The 20593-nt window shown below is 47.0% G+C and overlaps 1 protein-coding gene across 1 annotated transcript in view; it reads left to right on the top strand.

Annotated features, from left to right (window-relative positions):
- The first annotated feature begins 2237 nt into the window (after window positions 1-2237).
- Window positions 2238-20593, top strand: part of CCDC150 (coiled-coil domain containing 150) — a 68236-nt gene continuing 49880 nt past the window's right edge. Inside the window, exons 1-8 of the mRNA XM_048483598.1 lie at window positions 2238-2340; window positions 5693-5865; window positions 7956-8176; window positions 9420-9598; window positions 13673-13789; window positions 15917-16046; window positions 17782-17825; window positions 20060-20152. Of these exons, the coding sequence (XP_048339555.1) occupies window positions 5720-5865; window positions 7956-8176; window positions 9420-9598; window positions 13673-13789; window positions 15917-16046; window positions 17782-17825; window positions 20060-20152 (930 nt within the window). The 5' untranslated portion in view covers window positions 2238-2340; window positions 5693-5719. The remainder of the gene's footprint in view (window positions 2341-5692; window positions 5866-7955; window positions 8177-9419; window positions 9599-13672; window positions 13790-15916; window positions 16047-17781; window positions 17826-20059; window positions 20153-20593) is intronic.

The raw sequence follows: 20593 nt of genomic DNA, 5'->3' as shown, positions 1-20593 counted from the left end.
CCCCTTCCGCACACGCAAAATAATGCGTTTTCAAACCACTTTCACAACTGTTTGCAAGTGGATTTTGCCATTCCGCGCAGCTTCAAAGAGCACTGAAAGCAGTTTGAAAGTGCATTATTCTGCATGTGCGGAATGAGCCGTAGAGTAAGTGAAGCTCCCTTAGGGATCCTGGTTGCTCTCTCCTGCCATCTAGAGGAAATAAGTAAAATTGCACTAAACCTAATTCTTCCTTCAGTTAAAAGCTTCCAACCAATAAATGTGTAAGAAACTATTTATTTATTTATTTGAATTTGTATACTGCCCTCCCCTGGAGGGCTCAGGGCGGTGTCCAACAATCATATACAAACATTTAAAACAATCATATACAACATTTAAATTAAAACAGTCAATCCCCACTACTGTTTTATAGACCTTTTCCGCACAAGTCACTAGAATGTTTTGAGAATGTTTTCGACCCCCCCCCCACACCTTTACCCAATGTTTCATTGCCGCTGTGAAGGTTTTTTAACATATTCACTGAAACAATGCTTTGATTTGTATTGTTGAAGGCTTTCACGGCCGGATTCAACTGGTTGTTGTGGGTTTTCTGGGCTGTGTGGCCATGGTCTGGTAGATCTTGTTTCTAACGTTTCGCCCACATCTGAGTCTGGCTTTTTCAGAGGTGTATCACAGAGAGAAGTCTCTGAAGATGCCAGCCACAGATGCAGGCGAAACATTAGGAACCAAATCAACCAGACCACGGCCACACAGCCCAGAAAACTCACAACAACCAATGCTTTGATTATTTGTTGCTTTGATGCTTTGTAGATCCATTTAAATGATCTTGTGTTGATCCATCCAAAAGAGCAACCCACCCCCACCCCCAAAAGCATGAAATGATGAAAATGAAGAGGCAAGGGATAAAGGAATGACGTGAGGGGCACAAAAAATAAATGTGGCCCTGACACCACGGGGAAAGTTGGCTGATGGCACAGGGGTATTGAAAACTGCCAGCCCTTTTGACGGGAAACATAAAATGTTTCGTAAGACCGCACTGCAAGGGAAGCCAGCTTGGAGGCGTTTTTTAAAAATCACCGCTGTAAAAGTGTTTTCAGAAACAATTGAGAAAAAGCTGTTTGGGAACATTTTCAAAACCAAAAGCGGGGGAAACAGTGTGAAACTCCACACTGGAAATGTCTTGTTTCTGGGCTGGAAACTTCATAAATGGTGTGTGCCAAAAAGGCCATAGAGAGTCATTCAAGACAGGACGTGGCAGGTCTGGAACATCTGGAAGAGCTTCTCTTCCAAGGGCCAAAAAACCAAGCATCTCTTTGTCCCAACCTCTCAGCCCTGAATCTTCTGAATAGCCTTTGAGTGAGTTTGAGATCTAAAGGAATCTCTTCCCATGGCTTGATAGGAATTAAAGCAGAGTGCCACCCTCTTGAAGAAGGGACGCAGGTCTAGATCCGGCTGGGATCGGAATGGGAATGCTTTCGCTTTTCCTCTATCTTTTCTTCTTTGTCTCTTTTCATCCTTCTCTCTTTTCATCTTTTTCTCTTTCCATCTTCCTCTTTTCCTTCTCTCCTTCCCTTATTTCATCTTTCTCTCCTTTCTCTCTTTTCATGTCCTTTCTCTTTTTATACTACTCTTTTCATCTTTTTCTCTTTCCTTCTTTTCCTTCTCTTTTTATACTACTCTTTTCATCTTTTTCTCTTTCCTTCTTTTCCTTCTCTTATTTCATCTTTCTCTCCTTTCTCTCTTTTCATGTCCTTTCTCTTTTTATACCACTCTTTTCATCCTTTTCTCTTTCTTTCTTTTCCTTTTCTCCTTCTCTTCTTTCATTTCTGTCCTTTCTCTTTTCCTCTATCTTTCCTTTCCTTTCTCTCTTTTCATATTTCTCTCCTTTTTCCCTTTTCTTTTTATTTCTATTACTGTTTAATAGGCTCTGCATCATGTAATATTGCTATCTTGCTTCCATGGAGTCCACCCCAAAGCTAAAACAAATCACTGCAAGAAAAACAGTTGCCTTGTTATGGCTTCTTTGGCTTTCTGACTCCAGAGTTCTTCCAAAGAGTAAAAAAAACAATACAAAACCCCCATCCCTCTCGGTCGGACCAGTTTTCTACACTCACTCGTGCCCTCTCCCCAGCCAAAGCTCCTAGCCCTCATTTTCTACCCGTGCTGGTTGCGCATGCGTGCCTCGGCGCGACTCCCCTGGAAGACGGGAAAGGACTACGAGTCCCAGGATGCATCACGAGGAGGGGCGCGCGCCTGCGCGGAACGGCGCCTGGGCGGGAAGCGGGTCAGTTTGAAGTGGGGCAGGAGCTCCGTGGAAACGGGGCCGACACGGAGCCCTCGCGGGTAAGTGGGGCAGCCCCTGGCGGGGGGCTGGATCTGCGTGGGGCGGAAAGGGGCTCGCAGGGCCGTCCCTGCCCGCCTGGCATCCCCTTTTTCCGACGAGCTCGCGGGGTGTGCCATGTCAGCCTTCTCCACTCCGTCCCCACAACAACCCTGTGAGGTAGGTCGGGCTGAGAGCACGTGACCGGCCCCGGCGTTAGTGGCAGAGTGGGTTTTGATCTCGGCTGACCGTCTAAAGCACAGGTGTCAAACTCGTGGCCCTCCAGATGTTATGGACTACAGTTCCCATAATCCCCTGCCAGCATGATGCTGGCAGGGGATGATGGGAACTGTAGTCCATAACATCTGGAGGGCCACGAGTTTGACACCTGTGGCTCTAAAGGCTGCCCCACTGCGGCTGTCATGGGGGGGGGGATGCCGGCTTCTCCAAGTGGGGTTCTGCGGAATCACAGCCTGGATCTGCCAACTCTACCCCCTAGGGATGCCAGCCTCCAGGCGGGACCTGGCGATCCCCTGGAATTACAGCTCATCTCCAGATTACAGAGATTAGTCACCCCTGGAGAAAATGGCTGCTTTGGAAGATGAACTCTATGGCATTGAGATCCCTCCACTCCCCAGGCTCCTGCCCCACATCTCCAGGAGCTCCCCAGCCTGGAGTTGGTAAGCCTATGCCTCCCCCTGTTGGAATTCCCAGCCTTGTTTGCATGCAGCAAGAGCAGCATGGAATTCTGGGAAGCTGCACTAACATTCTAAAAGTGACAGTTGAAAACCGTTGGTAGTCCTGTTGTTCCTTAACTGACTGAGAGAAAAGAGGTTTCTCTGTGTACTGCTAACCAATGCTATGTAAAAAAATGCTTTGACTAAGATACTGTATAAGCTTACTATTACAACCAAATTGTAACAGACGATGAGCTGTGAATGTAACGAAGTATATGGGATACTTTGTTGATATGTATATACTGTTTATTTTTCTCTCTCAGTTAAAGTTCTCTTATTTTTCTCTCTCAGTTAAAATTATCTTCGTGTTTATTATTCTGAGGTAAAACGGCTGGTCTTTTCAGAGATAACTATTCTTATTTAACGTGCCATGCAATCCACATTTCTGCTCGTTTCTCTGGTTGGCAGGATTATATATTCTAAATATATCTGTTGCCCTTCACCCTCCACCCCCAACGTGGTCCTACCTTGGGTCATGTGGGACCAGTCAACCCTACCAGGGTCTGTCTAGCTCAGCGTGAACTTTTGTGATCAGCTGAGGTGCAAGATAGCCACACTGGTCCAAAGCAAAGTCTCAGATTAAAAGCCACCAAATACCTTTCATTAACTCTGGCCCAAAGGACACAGGGGTGTAATACAGGTAGGGTTGCCAACTCTGGATTGGGAGATTCGTGGAGATTTGGGCAGGGTGTGTGTGAAGTCTGGTTGGGGTTTGGTAAGTGGAGTGTAATGCATACAGCTTGTCCTCCAAAGCAGCCATTTTCTCCGGGGCAACTGATCTGTGTCGCTTTCAAATTCTCCAGAAGGCTTCTTCAATCTGGATGTTTTTTAAAAATTGAAGAACGGGGAGAGAAATACCTGGCAATACATTAAAATAGCCATGGCAGTAAACGAGTGATGTGCCAGCTTTTTAATTCTCTAAACCACTTCTTTATTCTTGTTACTTTTTCTTTCTTTGTTTTTGAAGGCGGCTGGTCCAAGGAAGAATTCTGGAGAGTTTCAAAGCCTGCATCTTCTCTTCTGACCAGCAGTAACTCTTTGTATTGTCGAAGGCTTTCACAGCCGGAATCACTTGGGTGCTGTGTGGTTTCCGGGCTGTATGGCCGTGTTCTAGCAGCATTCTCTCCTGACGTTTCGCCTGCATCTGTGAATCTGCATCTCCATTGTTACTCCCATGCTATAGACTTCATTGTTACTCATACTTCTATTCAGATGCCGTCAACTATTGACCTGGTTGTCTTCTTTGTTACTCACAGACAATGTTTCTTCACCCACCCTGGACACTCCAACAGGTATATATACTCCACTTGCTTTCCCAACATCAGATCCTCTGAAGATGCCAGCCACAGATGCAGGCAAAACGTCAGGAGAGAATGCTGCTGGAACACGGCCATACAGCCCGGAAACCACACAGCACCCAAGTAACTCTTTGAATAAGAGGTTTCAGACTTCTTCCAGCCTGCAGACTTGCAAGATCTCCAAAACTCTTCTTAACATTTTTTAAAAAAATAATGTAAAAAAAACTATAGAAGATGAAGAGTTCTGGAGAACTGGCGGGTTTTACAGATTGTTTTCTGGCTGGCAGAGGTTTCTCAATATCTGCCGGGAAACTCGTTGAACGCTGAACAAGGAAAGAGTTCTTGTCTGTGCGCCCCGTCAGTTTCCTTGATCAGGCTTCGGTGTTTTCACGGTGTAACTTTTTTCTGCTTACATGTTCTGTGGTTAAAAAAGTAGTAATTTTGTGACCAGCTCTGATGTAGGTTTACTTTAAAGCCAGCCTCAGTGTGGGTACATAGGACTTTAATTGCCTTTCACTGTACTTTCTGCAAAACAGCTAAGAAGGTTTATTAGCTGCGAGGTGCAAAGAGATTATGGTATTTCTGCACCTTCTTTGTACTACCCAAGACTGACAATGTAATAATGAACACTGGGGTCTGGGATCTCCCAAATGCTAGATGGTTTTGGAACTAAAAGACTGGGTTGTGTATGTTTTATACAAAAATGTTTGTTGTTGTTGTAAAAGATATCTGGTGTCCTGACCTCCCTGGATGAAGAATGGGATAAAAATGCACTCAATAAAGAAAGAAATAAAATCTAGCATGATCTCCTTCCATATCATGTTGTCTTCACTGTAGCTCACAGAGCACAGTGGAAGTTTAACTTGATTTTTTTTTTAAATTGTATTTTTAAAATAATTGTTTTATTTATATGGAAACTAGCCATGGGTTCCGCGAGGGAGAAAGGCAGCTGATAAATGTTTTAAATAGATAAATAAAACTGTTCCATTGACCTCTGTTTCCTGAAGAATGGAAGGGTTGCCTTTTCATCATCTTCTTGAGCAGGCCTGCTCTATAAAACTGGTTTAGCACTCATTCCTGACACCGCAGAAGATCTGGGACTGGGGAGCAGGGTTAGGAATTGTTACTAGAGATTTCTCAGCACCTCCAGGATTCTTGGAGAAGGAGGACAGCCAAGCCTGTTAAACGAATAACCGGTTTGTAATGTAATTCTGCCTCTGGCTTCTGTGATGAGTGATTTGCAGGGGCCAAATTTTGATGGACATGTCTTTTCTTCTTTCACCATCTCTACCCTGGCTGCTGTGGTAGGTTTTTGAAACCCTTGTGCCGCTTTTTTGCAGTTAACTTGCTGGCTGCTGAACTCCGAGATGGCCAGGCCAATCATTACCCCTGTGAACGTCAATGCGACGGCTCCTGAAACCTTTGAGGTCCTGAACCAGAGGATGAGAGTTGTGGAAGAGCAGACAAGCTCATTGCTGAAGGATTTGGAGGCTCTGGGAGTGAATAGTTACAGGTAGAGCCAAAATGGATACCTGAATTCCATGTTTTCTTGCTTTCGTGTTTCCCCACCCCGCTCCCATTCCCTGCCAAGATCAGAGTTTGTAACAGTGTAAGCCCACTCAGTTCTCCAGTCTGAAGCCATTGATTTCAGTGGCTTTTGACTGCGATAACTCAGCCTAGGATTGCAGCATAAGTCCTAGAAATTTGCTTATTGCTTGCATTATGTGTCAGCGCATTCCCACAGCTCACCAACCCAAGTCAGGCAAGACAACACAAGGAAGAGACAGTTGTTTTCTTTCCAGCCGGAAGGCTTTTTTTAATCTTGTTGCTTCAGAAAACAAACGCACACTGGACGAGCAGTTGCCTTCTCTCAGACCAACTACAGAACTCTTCACACAGCAATGCTATACCACCACGCGCACTAACAAGACCTTCATGACTTTATACTTTCACGGCTTGTTGCCAGGCAACGTGCATTCCTTCTGCACCTGCATGTAATTATCTTGATTTCACATCTCTGCAAGGACTCTGCAAGGACTCATGAGTGCAGCAAATGGTACACTTTACTTTCCAAGTTCTGACATTATGCTGTGTGTGTGCGTTGAAAGGGCTGTGAATTCTGAAACCCTATAGGCTTGTAACATTTGGATTAACTTGACCAAAAAGTCAAGAAAATGCATACAGGGTCGTTAATTATAAAAGTATAAAAATACTAGCGGGGCCCAGCCACGCGTTGCTGTGGCGATTGTCCTTCTCATCACAGTCTGCAACCCACACAGATGTCCATGCAGGTCCAATGATCCCCAGCATAGCCTTTTGGGGTGGTCAAATGGAATCCCTCTTTCCCTTTTCAATTCACATTATTATATGGTGGTGTCTTGTCTTTATTAGTATAAGGTAACCCTTTCCATTCCACAACGGAACTGTCCAGAGTGCGAATCCCGCTGTCCATGATGCTGGTTGACACGCACAGTCCTGGCTTGGGTAAGGCAGAACTGGGGCAAGGAAGCTAGCCCAGTCAGGCAGCAGAGGCAGGATGGTGAGGCGCTCAGATCGAGGCCAGCTCCCTGGGTTCTTAAAGGGCCATGTGGAAAAGAAGCGGAGCCAGTAGTGTTGGTTTGCCCCCACCGCGCGGATTTTCTTAGAAGAAAAAGGCAAACTTCAGCTCACTTTTAGCAAAAGAGAGCTGTGGTGAATATGGGTGAGGAAGTGGGTAAGTGGTGGTTGGATGTGAGGGAGGGCAGAGTGAGGTGTGTGAGGATGAAGTGGAAAGTTTTCAGGGCAAGAGATGAATGGAGGTGTTGTGCCATTGCATGCCTGGACATCCTTGGTGCTCTCCCACCCAAGGACTGACTCTGCGTCAAGATCTGTCAATCCCTGCAATAGCCAGACTGGGGCTCAGAAGCTGGTTAATTGACAGGATATACGAACAACATGCAATCAGACTTTTTAGCTTCCTTTTGGAAGGAAAGCTGTAGCTGGAACTGAGTTCCCCTACAGCAGGGGTCTGCAACCTGTGGCTCTCCAAATGTTTGTGGACTACAATTCCCATCAACCCCTGCCAGCATGGCCAATGAACATCTGGAGAGCCAAAGGTTGTGGACCCCTGCCCTACAGCATTTTGTGGTTAATATCTCTTTCCCAAACATCTCTCCCACCCCCAACCCTCGGGATCCCAACAGAATTAAATCACTAACAGCTTTCCAAGCAGTGTGGAATCACCAAAGCCAAACCAAAGATAAGACTAGGTGCTGGCCGGCCCAAAGGATAAGGAAGTTACTACATGTCTAAAGCCAAAGTAAACAAGTCAGGGGTTCTCATGTGGCCACCTGCTCCCGGCCCACTCTGAAGTCTCTCGGCAAGAACCAGGGAAGAGCGGAAATGCTAACAGGGTCTTGATACTCTGCTTAGCTTCTGAGATCTTATACGATCGGGCTAGCGTGGCCCATCCAGGTGGCCCATCCATTGGGAATGAGAAGCAGGTTTTACTTTTCTCCCAGCCGGGCTTTCGATTGTATCTACGTGGCTGTGCACTTACCATTGTAAGCATACGTGATTTTGTTTCATTTAATATGGGCTTTTGCTGTGCTTCGTTTTGGCCAGAGTGGAGCTCGTTCCTTCCCAACCTTTGGAGCACTCTGATGACCACCACGCCATTAGCCCACTTTGCGCTCGAGGGGCATTTGGTGGAGAGGACAGCGTGTTGTGGAAACACTGTGAAAAGCTGGTGAGTCGGATGTGCCGCCTAGAAAGCGTCATGCATACCCTGAAGCTGAACATGTTCCGGCTACAAACCGAGAAAGAACTGAATCCGCAGCACACAGGTACCACACAAAATGAAGGAAAGTTGGCGCTGGCAATTATTATTATTTTTATTATTTTATTAGATTTTTATACCGCCCCATCCCCGAAGGGCTCTGGGCGGTGTACAACATTTAAAATACAATATAATTAAATAAACATTTAAAAGCAGTGAAAAAATTTCCCAATGCGTTTACCAAATATATAACTCAAGGTTTAAATTTAAATTTAAATTCAAGATATAAGGCAGCGTCCAGCGTTCCAATAATATAAAATCCCTCCCTCCCCACGGTAAAGGGAGGCATGGCGAGTCTCATTAGGTGATTAGCGGCCCAGATGTTAAGGGCCAAGGAAGGGGCACCATTAGCGGCTGGTTCCTCCAAAGGCCCGGCGAAACAGCTCCGTCTTACAGGCCCTGCGGAACTCTCCAAGGTCCCGCAGGGCCCGGACAGCTGGGGGAAGAGCGTTCCACCAGGCCGGGGCCAAGGCCGTAAAGGTCCTGGCCCGTGTGGAGGCCAGCCGCATCGCCGAAGGGCCAGGGACCACCAGTAAATTGGCCTCCGCCGATCGGAGAAGCCGCGTAGGGACGTATGGGGTGATGCGGTCTCGAAGATACGATGGCCCCAGGCCGCGAATGGCCTTAAAGGTCAACACCAACACCTTGAAGATGATTCGGAACTCTACTGGAAGCCAGTGCAGCTGCCGCAGCACAGACTGGATGTGTTCCCGAAAGGCGCTGCCTGTAAGCAGACGTGCTGCTGCATGGTGAACCAGTTTTAATCGCCGGATCAAACGCAAGGGAAGGCCCGCGTAGAGCAAGTTACAATAGTCTAGTCTGGAGATGACCGTTGCATGGATCACAGAGGCTAGATCCGTTCTGGAGAGGAAGGGGGCTGGCTGCAGGCAGAGGGAAGAGGCCCAGTGCAAAGCTGTGCCCACTGGCAAATCTGTCCCACTCTGGCAGCAAAGCAAAATTTTAATCGTGCTATAAGTGGATTTGCAGGCTGCAGAGAGAGTAGAAAGTGAAAGCGGGGCTAGAGGAAGAAATGTTGACGCAATGGACATTCACCTCCACCACACAGCAGAGACCTTGTTCATAATTGGTCAATGTGTGCTAGTTATTCATGTGCGAAAGTAAAGCTTTTGGGAATGTAGCCAAAGTAGGCCTTGGAGTGTTGTTGGGGCAAACAAGCAGGCTTTGGCTCTTGTGGGTTTGGTAAGGTTGGTTCTAGAGTTCGCCTCCATTTTATCCTCACTATCTGGCAGCCAATCTTGAGCAGCGCCTGAACACGATCCAGGAGGAGCATATGCAGGAGCTGAAGATGCTTCAGGCAGAAGGGTGGAGGCTACGCCAGCAACTAAGCGACTCACAAGAAGAGGCGGAAAAAGCTTGCGAGCGAGTGGAGAGGCTCAGCGCTGCCTTGGAGATCGCAACTGCGACCAAGGTACTGACATTTCTGTTGCTGTGGCAGCCTGCTCTCAAGATCTGTCGGTTGATGCTCTTTCTTTGCTCCCAAAGGGAAGCCAGCTTATAAGAGGATCACTGTGTTTCAGTGAGCTCAGAGCCCTCTTGCTAAAATTCTGAGACCTGTGACCTTTTTGTTTGTTTCTTTCTTTTTGCTGTTGCTAAAAGATGGCTAGATCTCTGGGAAGCCGTTTCTCTTTGGAGTGGCTAGAAAGCCAGGTGACCGCAGTCCCATTGGGAGGTACAAGACCCAAATCCAGCTGTGATGCAGTCGCCTCTAATGGGATGCATAGGACAGATCCCCATTATGATGCTGGCAGGCGACGGGACATCTGCCAACATCTTTCCTGGTGCCCTGCAAATGTGTTAGAAAGGGAGTCCTATCCAGCAGGGCTTCTGATTGGCCACTGGAGATCCAGTTGACTGTCCAATCAGAATAACATTCCAGAGGCAGCTGCCGCCACTATATTATAAGCTTCATCCTCTTCTTTTCTAGTCTTTTTTTAAAATTTAGATTATCCCTCTTTCCTGCTTTTAGGAGCTCTTGCTCTGTGTGTGTGTGCGTTGCTTCATTTCCTCTGGCAGCCATTTTGTGGCTGTGTCCATAGACCAGTGATGGCAAACCTATGGCACGGGTGCCAGAGGTGGCACTCAGAGCCCTCTCTGTGGGCACGTACAGAGTTCACGTGGGGGGTGGAAAATCACCCCCCCACACACACACACACATCTAGGCTGGCCTCAGCTGCTGGGCTCAATTATTAGCATTAAACCTAAGATCTAGTTTTGGGGAAGCAGTGTAGGTAACCCTGTTAAACCCCACTGATTTTCATTCAAAGAACTAAAGCGTGATCCTTTACCTGGGAGTAATCTCGGTTGCTGGCAATGGGGCTTGCTTCTGAGTAAACCCTCCTAGGGTCATGATTCACCCATTTGAAGAGTTGCATGGTTGCTTCAAAGCAAAGCCAACAACTACCACCAAGCTTACTCCCGAGTAACACACGCCTCAGAGTTTTGTCTGTATATACTATATGTAGAATCTGTGTTGTGCACCGCCCAGAGCCCTCCGGGGGTTTGGCGGTATAAAAATCCCATAAATAAATAAATAAAAATAACCATTTTTTCTTAACTAAAACCTCTGTATTCAGGTTAAATAGCCGTGTTGGCACTTTGCAATAAATAAGTGGGTTTTGGGGTTGCAGTTTGGGCACTCTCTCAAAAAGGTTCGCCATCACTTCCATAGACCCTGTGTCAGAATTCCAGTGGTGACCTCAGGTTCAAAAAGGTTAGGAACCTGTGGCCCAGAAGGATGAGAAGATGAATGTTCATTGGCGTGGGAGGGCATTTTTCTGCCATTCACATCTGAGGTGAAAATGTGACTGCCAGTTGTTATTGGCTCCTGCCAAATGTGTGTTCAACTGGGTTGTCCTTCCAGTAGTTAGTGGGTTAGTGGGTTGAGTGAAGGCATTTGTTGTTTTGTACAGCATTTGATCCACACAACGCTGTTTGTGTTTGTTCACACCCATTCCTCTGTTTTTGTATTAGTCCCATCCCACTTTCTGTAATCCTGGTTCCACCTTGTGTTAAAATAATTGGAAACTAAAGCAGATTCTGCAAAAAAAACCAAAAACCCAACAGAAAATCCCAGCAAAACACACACAACAAGATGTGGCTGTGAATGATTAGATTACTTCTGCAACTGTATAAAATGTGGAATTTGATGCTATAGAGAAAAGGAAAAGGAGTTTGTAAGCCACCTTGAGACTTCTTACAGGAGAGAAAGGTGGGGTATAAATCCAAATACTTGTTCTTCTTAAAGTAATGTAGCCCATCACTGATTTATTTCATTCCTCTAGACCCGTGGTGGCGAACCTTAGGCACTCCAGATGTTATGGACTACAATTCCCATCAGCCCCTGCCAGCATGGTCAATTGGCCATGCTGGCAGGGGCTGATGGGAATTGTAGTCCATAACATCTGGAGTGCCAAAGGTTCGCCACCACTGCTCTAGACCCCATCTTTCTCCCCAATGGGGACCCCATTGGTCTCCTCCATTTTATCCTCACCACAGCCTTGTGAGGTAGGCTAAGCCGAGCGTATGCGACTAGCCCAAGTTCACCCAGCAGGCTTCCATGCCAGAGTGCGAATTTGAACAAGGTATCTCCCAGGTCCTACCCCACACTGGCTGTCATCTGTGCACTGACCTGGCATGTGCCACGTACTAATGGGCAAAATAAGGCAACTCCATGTGAACTGACGGGGTGGCCTTTAGGCTGCTGTTTCTGAAGAGCAGGTCACTTAGCCCACTGAGGCAGGAGCAGGCTAGGATTGCCTAGTATGGGGTCCCCAACCTTTTTGAGCCTGCAGACACCTCTGGAATTCCGGCGCAGCATGCAGCTGTAGCCACAAAATGGCTGCCACAGGGTATCTTGAGTCATGCAGCAAAGGTGCTTGTGCTGTGCTGGCAGCTGCTACCAAAGCAATGTCTTTAAAAATCTGTACAGCCAGTCAGAAGCCTTGCTGGGCAAAAGCCCCGCCCACTTTCCAGAAATACTTGGCAGGGATCAGGAAGGGTGTCAGCGGGCATCATGTTGCCCTCTTTGGAACCCCTGACCTAGCAGCAGTGGCGTAGGAGGTTAAGAGCTCGTGTAACTAATCTGGAGGAACCGGGTTTGATTTCCTGCTCTGCCGCCTGAGCTGTGGAGGCTTATCTGGGGAATTCAGATTAGCCTGTGCACTCCCACACACACCAGCTGGGTGACCTTGGGCTAGTCACAGCTTCTCGGAGCTCTCTCAGCCCCACCTACCTCAGAGGGTGTTTGTTGTGAGGGGGGAAGGGCAAGGAGATTGTAAGCCCCTTTGAGTCTCCTGCAGGAGAGAAAGGGGGGATATAAATCCAAACTCCTCCTCCTCCTCCTCCTCCTCCTCCTCCTCCTTCTTCTTCTTCCTTATTAACACTTTCAGTCTCAGACTGAGTTGGTTTTTCATGCTGACTTTATATCATAAAATCATAGAGTTGGAAGGGACCACAAGGGCCATTCAGTCCAGGCCCCTGCCATGCAGGAATACACAATCAAAACTGTCCTGACAGATGGCCAGCCAGCTGCTGTTAAACAGCCCTGCAAAGAAGGACACCCCACCAACCTCTGAGGCAGCGTATTCCAACGCTGAACAGCCCTGACCGTGAGAAAATTCTTCCTAATACTTAGATGGAATCTCTTTTCCTGCACTTTGAATCGACGCCCTAGTCCCGTGGTGGCGAACCTTTGGCACTCCAGATGTTATGGACTACAATTCCCATCAGCCCCTTCCAGCATGGCCAATTGGCCATGCTGCAGGGGCTGATGGGAATTGTAGTCCATAACATCTGGAGTGCCAAAGGTTCGCCACCACTGCCCTAGTCTCTGGAGCAGCAAAGAACAAGCTTGATTTCTCCACAGATTTCTCCACAGAGATGCTGAGGAACAAGAGTGTTGCCTCACTGTGCCAACAGAAAATCACCGGTAGCTTTAAAATTTTAGTGAAATTTCATTGGGGGGGTGGGTGTCTGTCGCCATATCTTAGCTATATGTTAGCCAGCAAGGCTTAATTTTTACAGTAAGAGTCCAAAGTATATCCAGTGTTGCTTTCTCAATGTCAGGTCAAGGATTCCAAGCAATGACCACTTGATTTCATCAGTCAGAAGTGTTTCTTGATCTGGACGCCTGAAGCCTGGATTTGCAAAAGCCAACTCTGAATCAATCCCCATTCCCCCCCCCCCCCCCCCATATATCATTCCATTGAAGCCAACCCTCAACCTGCCCCTTTCCCACGCAGCAGAAAGCGGGGAAAGTGTGTGAAAGCCGATGCCTTTCCCCAAGGTCAGGCGGGAGACAGCAAGCCACCTGGCAGGAGGGGGAGAGCCAGAGTTGCTGGCTGTTATCTCCGTCTCCAGCAGGTCAGGAGAAAGAGCAAAAATAGCAGAGAGCAAACAGCAGAGTGGCCCCAAATCCAAGATGCATCCCCAACACTCTGACACCTCAACTCAAGTTCATTTTTTTAAAAAAAAATTCTTGCAGCTAAAAGAGCAACTCTGTAAGGAGTCCAGCCTGAGGAAGTCTTTGGAAGAATCCCAAGCAGTCCTGTTGTATCGGGTCCAGGATATGGAGCAGACAGTGGAGAATGAACGGAAGCAGGTTGGCACATTTTGGCAACATCCATCCATCCTGTAGGCTTCAGTGCAACAGTGCAGTCTGTGAGACGCTGCTACCAACTTCAGCCGTTGCCGAAGCTTAGCAGTTAAATTAAATGTTATCACATACTACGCTGCTACGAATCAAAAGATATAGCATGTGTGAAACATCAAACAGAAAAGGTGAACTTTTTCTAAAGTCACTAGAACCTGAGTGGGAGCCAGCATGATTTAGTGGATAAGAGTGGAAAACCAGGTTTGATTCACCACTCCTCCGTGTGAAGCCTGCTGGGTGACCTTGGGCCAGTCACTGTTCTCGCCAAACTCTCTCAGCCCAGGCAACGGGATAACTACCTCTGGAGGTCTCTTGCCTTGAAAACCCTACAGAGTTGCCCTAAGTCTGCTGTGACTTGACAAACCACACACACATCCAGAGGTGGTTTGCCACTGCCTGCCTCTGTGTGGCGACCCCGGACTTTCCTGGTGGCCCCCCTTCCAAATATTCACCCTGCTCAGTGTCTGAGATCAGACGAGATCAGGCTTTCTGGGGCCATCCAGGTCAGGGCCTGATGGCTGCTAAAAGATGAGATTTGAGTGGTTGAGTAGGAAAACTGCTATTTCTGGTGGCAACGTGGCCAACAGGAGTCCTTTTCGGCCTTTCCAGACAGGGGCTTTAACCCATGGCTGACAACATGGAATCCATTCAGTGGCAAGCATGTGACATCACAGTTGTGTCAGAAGGAGCCCTCTGGGGATGGGGCGGTATATTAAATCGAAAATAAATATCCGTATATACTCGTGTATAAGTCGACCCGCATATAAGTCGAGGCACCTAATTTTACCACAAAAAGCTGGGAAAACTTATTGACTCGCATATAAGTTGAGGGTGGGAAATGCAGCAGCTGCTGGTAAATTTCAAAAATAAAAATAGATACCAATAAAATTACATCAATTGAGGCATCAGTAGGTTAAATGTTTTTGAATATTTATTTCAAAGAAAAACAGTAAACTGGCTCTGTAAGTGGAAAAGAGGGTCAACAAGAACAATATGGTATCAACAATAACTTTAAAAGTACAAAAACCTTAGCTCAATCAGCAACCAAGCTAAAACACAAGAGTTAAAATCCTTCAAAACTGGATTCCTCATCATCATCTGTATGTCCAAATGTAACCCAACTTAGATTTTAAGAGGGATATTATCAGAAATGGAAAATCTACTATTAGCTTCCATTGTAAACAATGGGGGATGGGGCATCCTTTTTGGGGGTCAATAACTTTGGATCCCCTGACCCAAACTTCACCAAACCTGGCTGTTATCATAAAGAGACTCTCCTGATGAGACCAGATAGGTTTGGTGAAGTTTGGTTCAGAGGGTCCAAAGTTATGGACCCTCAAAAGGGTAGCCCCGTCTACTAATAGCTCCCATTGAAAACAATGGGGAATGGGGGCACCTCCTTTGGGGGTCCATAACTTTGGACCCCCTGAACCAAACTTTACCAAACTTGGCTGGTACCATCAGGAGTGTCTTCCGAGGGTACCCTGAAATTTTGGTGCCGCTTGCATAAAAACTGCGCCCCCTGCTGGCCGGCAAAGTAAAAACACACACAAAATTTTAATGACCCGCATATAAGTCGAGGGGAGCTTTTTCAGCATTAAAAATGTGCTGAAAAATTCAACTTATACATGAGTATATACGGTAAATAAATAAATAAGAGAGGGAGCCAGAGTTGTCATCTTAGCAGTGTCTAGGTCAAGACAGTGAGCAGCAGACCAAGAGAGTTGTGGACAATAAACCCAAGCCGAACATCAGGAGGAGCAGCATAGTGAAGAACAGGTCGAGGGTTAGAGCCGGGGGGGGATCCTCTCCACCACTGCGTGACCTCACCTTGCTTCCCTCCTGATTTCCATATGGAGAGAGGCAGGCATGCGTAGCCATGCTTTCTAACCACGTGGACTAGGCAGCAAAAATAGTATCTCTGTCGGGGCTTTCGACCCCAGCAGGTGGGGTTTGTGCAGCTCACTTGAGTGTCCCAACCCATGAACTGAAGGCCACCGCACTTGATAGCCAAAATGCTGCTGTGCCAAAGGAGACAATGCTAACCACCTGCCTCGCTTCTGGATGTCATTTCAGGTTCACATTCTACAGCAGGACTGCAATAGCCTGCGTCAAGACATTCAAACAGCCCAGGAGAGGCTGCAGAAGGAAGAAGAGAGGGCCATCCAGCTGGAGCAGGAATGCACACAGCTCAGAGCTGATCTAGGTATGGGTGAAAGCATTGAGGGCTTGGACAGCAATGGGGTGTTCCTGGTAGCCCACGGGGAAGTAAACACATCTGGGCCAGAAGTGGTGTCCCAAGGTGTCCTGATCACTGGGGCCTTCAAAGGCCAGAGGTGGGGGACAGAGACTGAGCCACAGTGGAGTGAGAAAGCCCAAAACAGCAGGAAAGAGTCAAGGGCTGCTGCAGCCAACGTTGGAATGGTGTAGGGAAGACCCTGAAACAGGGGTGTAACGAGGCAAACTGGAGCCCTGAGCAAAACCTGAGTTGGATGCCCCCCCCATGGGTGGCGACCCCACCACGACCCAACATTTTTTTTGCACCAGGTCATTGGTGGCTGCAGTGGGTGCATTTTTAGACATATCACCACTAAAATTTCAGCGTATCATCAAGTTTGGTGCAGTTTGGTTCAGTGGGGACAAAGTTATGGACCCTCAAAAGGGTAGCCCCCATCTCCTTAGCTCCCATTGGAAAGAATGGGGGATGGGGGCACCCCCTTTGAGGGTCCATAACTTTGACCCCCCTGAACCAAACTGCACCAAGCCTGGGGAGTATCATTAGGGCAGTCTCCTGATGAGACCCTGAAAGTTTTGAGACTGTGCCTTCAGAAATTTGCCCCCCTCCCCCACAGCCTGCAACCCCCGTTGACAGCAATGCAGAAAACTCAATGCAGAACAAAGATTCTTGGGCAAATTTCTGGGATGTTCCTGCAGGGGGCGTATTTTTGGACATATCAGCACCAAAAGTTCAGGGTATCATCTGTAGACTGCCCTAATGATACTCCCCAGGTTTGGTGTAGTTTGGTTCAGGGGGGCCAAAGTTATGGACCCTCAAAGCTTTGGCCCCCCTAAATGGCTGCATTAGGAGGTGGAGCCAAACTCAGAATGGCTGCCCCAGGAGGCAGAACCAAGCACAACACCTCCCTCCTTCATTTTGAGAAGAACTGCATGTCCACCACATTGAACACATTCAGAATCCTCCCACTGATCCATGTTATCTGACCTTTGGTTGGAAGCATAGTCCATCCACTGGAAGGACAGCAAGCCTAGCCGAATGCAGGGGTGGGCTTATGCTCCTGGCCATTTAATGTTGCCTCAATGACCAGCCCGGTTTCCTGGTCTCTATCAAAGCTTCCTCTCTGCTTTGCAAAAGACGTTCATGGAACCATTTGCTCAGGCCTCAAGGAGGAGTGGAACCACACACTGGCAATGGAGAATCCAAATGGAAAACTACTTTATGGAAAACCACTTCATGTGAGTGAGGTTAACCAATAAGAAGGCCTGCCTTTCAGTCATCCCGCCCACTTTCTGAAGGGCACAGTAGTGTCCATGTCCACTGCATGAGGCACCCCTGGTCCAATAATTTGAAAGGACCATCTTCCAAATGTGTTCCATGGAATGCGGATTTGATTGTAAATGATCTTGTGGATCATTCTCAAGGTTAGGGCATGAATGTTTATATGGCTTCATGCAGGACTGAAATGCACTCCTAAAATATAGACCTGTAGTTGTTGCTCAGAAAAAACCCACTCGGAACCTAGTGGCATGTACTCCAGAGTCCATGCACATGTGAAGTGCCTAGAGTGGCTGGAAGAAAATGGGTCTTCATCACTCACCCTGGTTTTTAAAGGTTTGCATCCATGTAGTGTGATGTTTTAGGGAGTTCTATATCGGATAGTTGGCATAAAAAATATTTTGAATGATGGCTACTTTTGTTCCAGAATCCCACGAGAGGGCCATTTCCAAGCTCAGTGAAGAAGAACAAGTAAGTTCAAAAGGGGAATCTTGAACGGGAGAGAAGTTTGAATGTCCTCGCTTTTGAAAGTGGCTGACCTCACTTTCCCCCATACCTGCATTTCAGAGTGTGTAACTGAGGAATGCGCAGACGGATAGTTCTGAAGCAGCACTAACTCTATTTTATTTTATTTATTTATTTTTTCAACTTATATACCGCCCAACCCCCGAAGGGCTCTGGGCGGTGAACAACATGACATTCAAATACAGATAAACATAAAATCATATATAAGTTAATCTCTAAATAAAATAAAATGCAGCAATTAATACATAACATAACAATGCCCGCAATATCCCTCTTAAACCCTCCCGAGAGGAGAAAAGAAAGGGTGGGTCCAACAGATGGTAATGGACCCTAATTCCATAAAAATGGAAGAGGGGGGGCACTTTCAGCGGCTGGACACTCCAAAAGCCCGGCGGAACAACTCCGTCTTGCAGGCCCTGCGGAAATCACCAAGATCCCGCAGGGCCCGAACAGCTGGAGGAAGAGTGTTGAGGGGGGAAATATGTTGAGGGGGGAAATATGTTGAGGGGGGAAATATGTAGGAAAAATAAGTCTACTATTTAAATACTGGTAAGCTAGGAACAAAATGAATATCCTTCAATAAACATAAAGCAACACAAAATAAAAGAGATATATGTTTTGACCTGCTCTCTTTCTCAATACTCCAGTGTACAAATTGTTAATCCGATTCACGGGTGTGTCAAAAATACGGTCAACCACATGATGTTTTAATTCTGTGGGTATTGTGTAAATTCCAAATTGTATAATGGGCTTATGGAGTTGATACTGTATAGATTCCATAAGTGTATTATGCAATTTGGCATTTACGTAACACGCACAGAATGAAAAGATCAGAAATTCCAGGGGGAAAAAAGGAATGCCTCTTTGGCATCTTGTCTTGTTTGACTTGCTTCATATAATCTGTTTTTCTATTTGCCCTAGCTTTCAGATGGCTCTTTCTGGTTTTATGAAACTGCATCTTATTAGGGTGTGTGTGTGTGTGTGTATGTGTAATTTTGAAGTATTTGTGTAATACTTCATTTTATTATTAATCAAGTAAACTCTGATGGCAACAGGCAAACAAGTGTTACTAAGACTTTTTAATCATTTGCTGCCAACTTTCTGCTATTAACTTTGTGCCATTTACTGATGCATCTAGTTGAACTACTTACCTTGCAATGATTGTTTTGAAATTAAATGTTTAAAGGAATACTGGCTGACATAATCTGACAAGGGAATCCTATTCGTACACACAGACACACATCCTTTTCCTGAAATTTTTGGCTTTTTCAGTTTTTTTTTAATGTAGTTGTAGGTTGATTTGAAATTAAATGTTTAAAGGAATACTGGCTGACATAATCTGACAAGGGATTCCTATTCACACACACAGACACACATCCTTTTCCTCAAATTTTTGGCTTTTTCAGTTTTTTTAATAAGTTGTAGGTTGATTCCCCCCCCACCCCCAATCTTTTTTGTTTACCCCAACCCTGGTCAATTGGTTGTGATTAATTATGTATTATATAACACTAGCAGTAAAGTCCACTGAACAAACAAATACATCGGGCTCTAGATGGGTTAACGCACCCACTTAGAACACCCTACCCTTCTGCGTTTCCTCCCCTCTTGGCCCCGTGTCACCAGCTTCCTCCTTGTCCTCCTCTTCCCGGACGCCTGCATGTACATGCGAGGGTTAATGGCGCCCTGCGTGCAGGGAAACCTGTCCTGCCTTTGCTCCCCCCCTCCGCCCAGTGTCACCAGTTCTCTCCTGTTCCTGGATGCCTGTAGTGCTATGCAACAGTTAATGGCACAGTTGTGGCCACCAGCAGTTGTGACCCTCCCATGGGGAGCGGTCAGTGCCCGCCCCTCCTCAGGCAGCTGCAGGCAGTACAGTGACTGCCTGTACTTATCCAGCAGTGGGGGGAAAGGGCAAGCGCAAGAGACAGTGACTAACCACCACATGTTCCTCCTTGGTTTGTGTTGTTTTTTACCTGTTCTGTGAAAGTCCGACCCTCAAGCCCTGTGTGCGCGGCCATTGGCTGGAAGCGAGTTGTGCGTGGTGATTGGCTGGAAGTGAGTCATCACCACCACAGCTAGCCTTTTCTATAATAGGATGGGAGAATGGGATTAGTTGGTGTTCCTTGGTTGACTGCAGGGACTGTCTCATCTGTTAATTGACTTCCCCCCCCCCTTTCCCCTAGGCTGCCCGACTGTCTTTCAGCAAAGAACGTGAGGAGAACCTAAAGCTGCGATCAGAAATAACCGCTTTGCAAGAGATGGCAGAGAAAGTGCAGGTCACGAAAATGATTATCTTGTGGTCTTCACCCAAAATTATGCGGGGTGGAAGAGAGACTTGTCTTGGCAAAGGATGGGATATATTTAGGTTAGGTAATTCTGTTTTTTAAGCAGTTTGGGATTTGTCGCCAGGGGAAAGACGAGAACAGAGTTTGTAGGACCAGAAGCCAGGCTGTAGGCCCCAAGCAAGGTAGCCCACAAAACTGCAGCTTCATCTGCACCAGAAGCCTGACTCATCCTCCACCCACCCGGTGAGGAGGGGCTGTGGCTCAGTGGCAGAGCATCTCCTTGGCACACAGGAGGTCCCAGCTTTGACCCCCAGCATCTCTGTACGATGAACCTGGCAGTAAGTGATGTGAAAGGCTTCCTGCCGAGACCCTGGAGAGCTGGAGCCACTCTGACGAGACAGGAACGACTACGATGGATGGCAATGGTCCCTC

Source organism: Sphaerodactylus townsendi, linkage group LG02, assembly GCF_021028975.2.
Source record: "Sphaerodactylus townsendi isolate TG3544 linkage group LG02, MPM_Stown_v2.3, whole genome shotgun sequence".
Lineage (NCBI taxonomy): Eukaryota > Metazoa > Chordata > Lepidosauria > Squamata > Sphaerodactylidae > Sphaerodactylus > Sphaerodactylus townsendi.
This window is presented reverse-complemented; position numbering and strand designations above follow the sequence as displayed.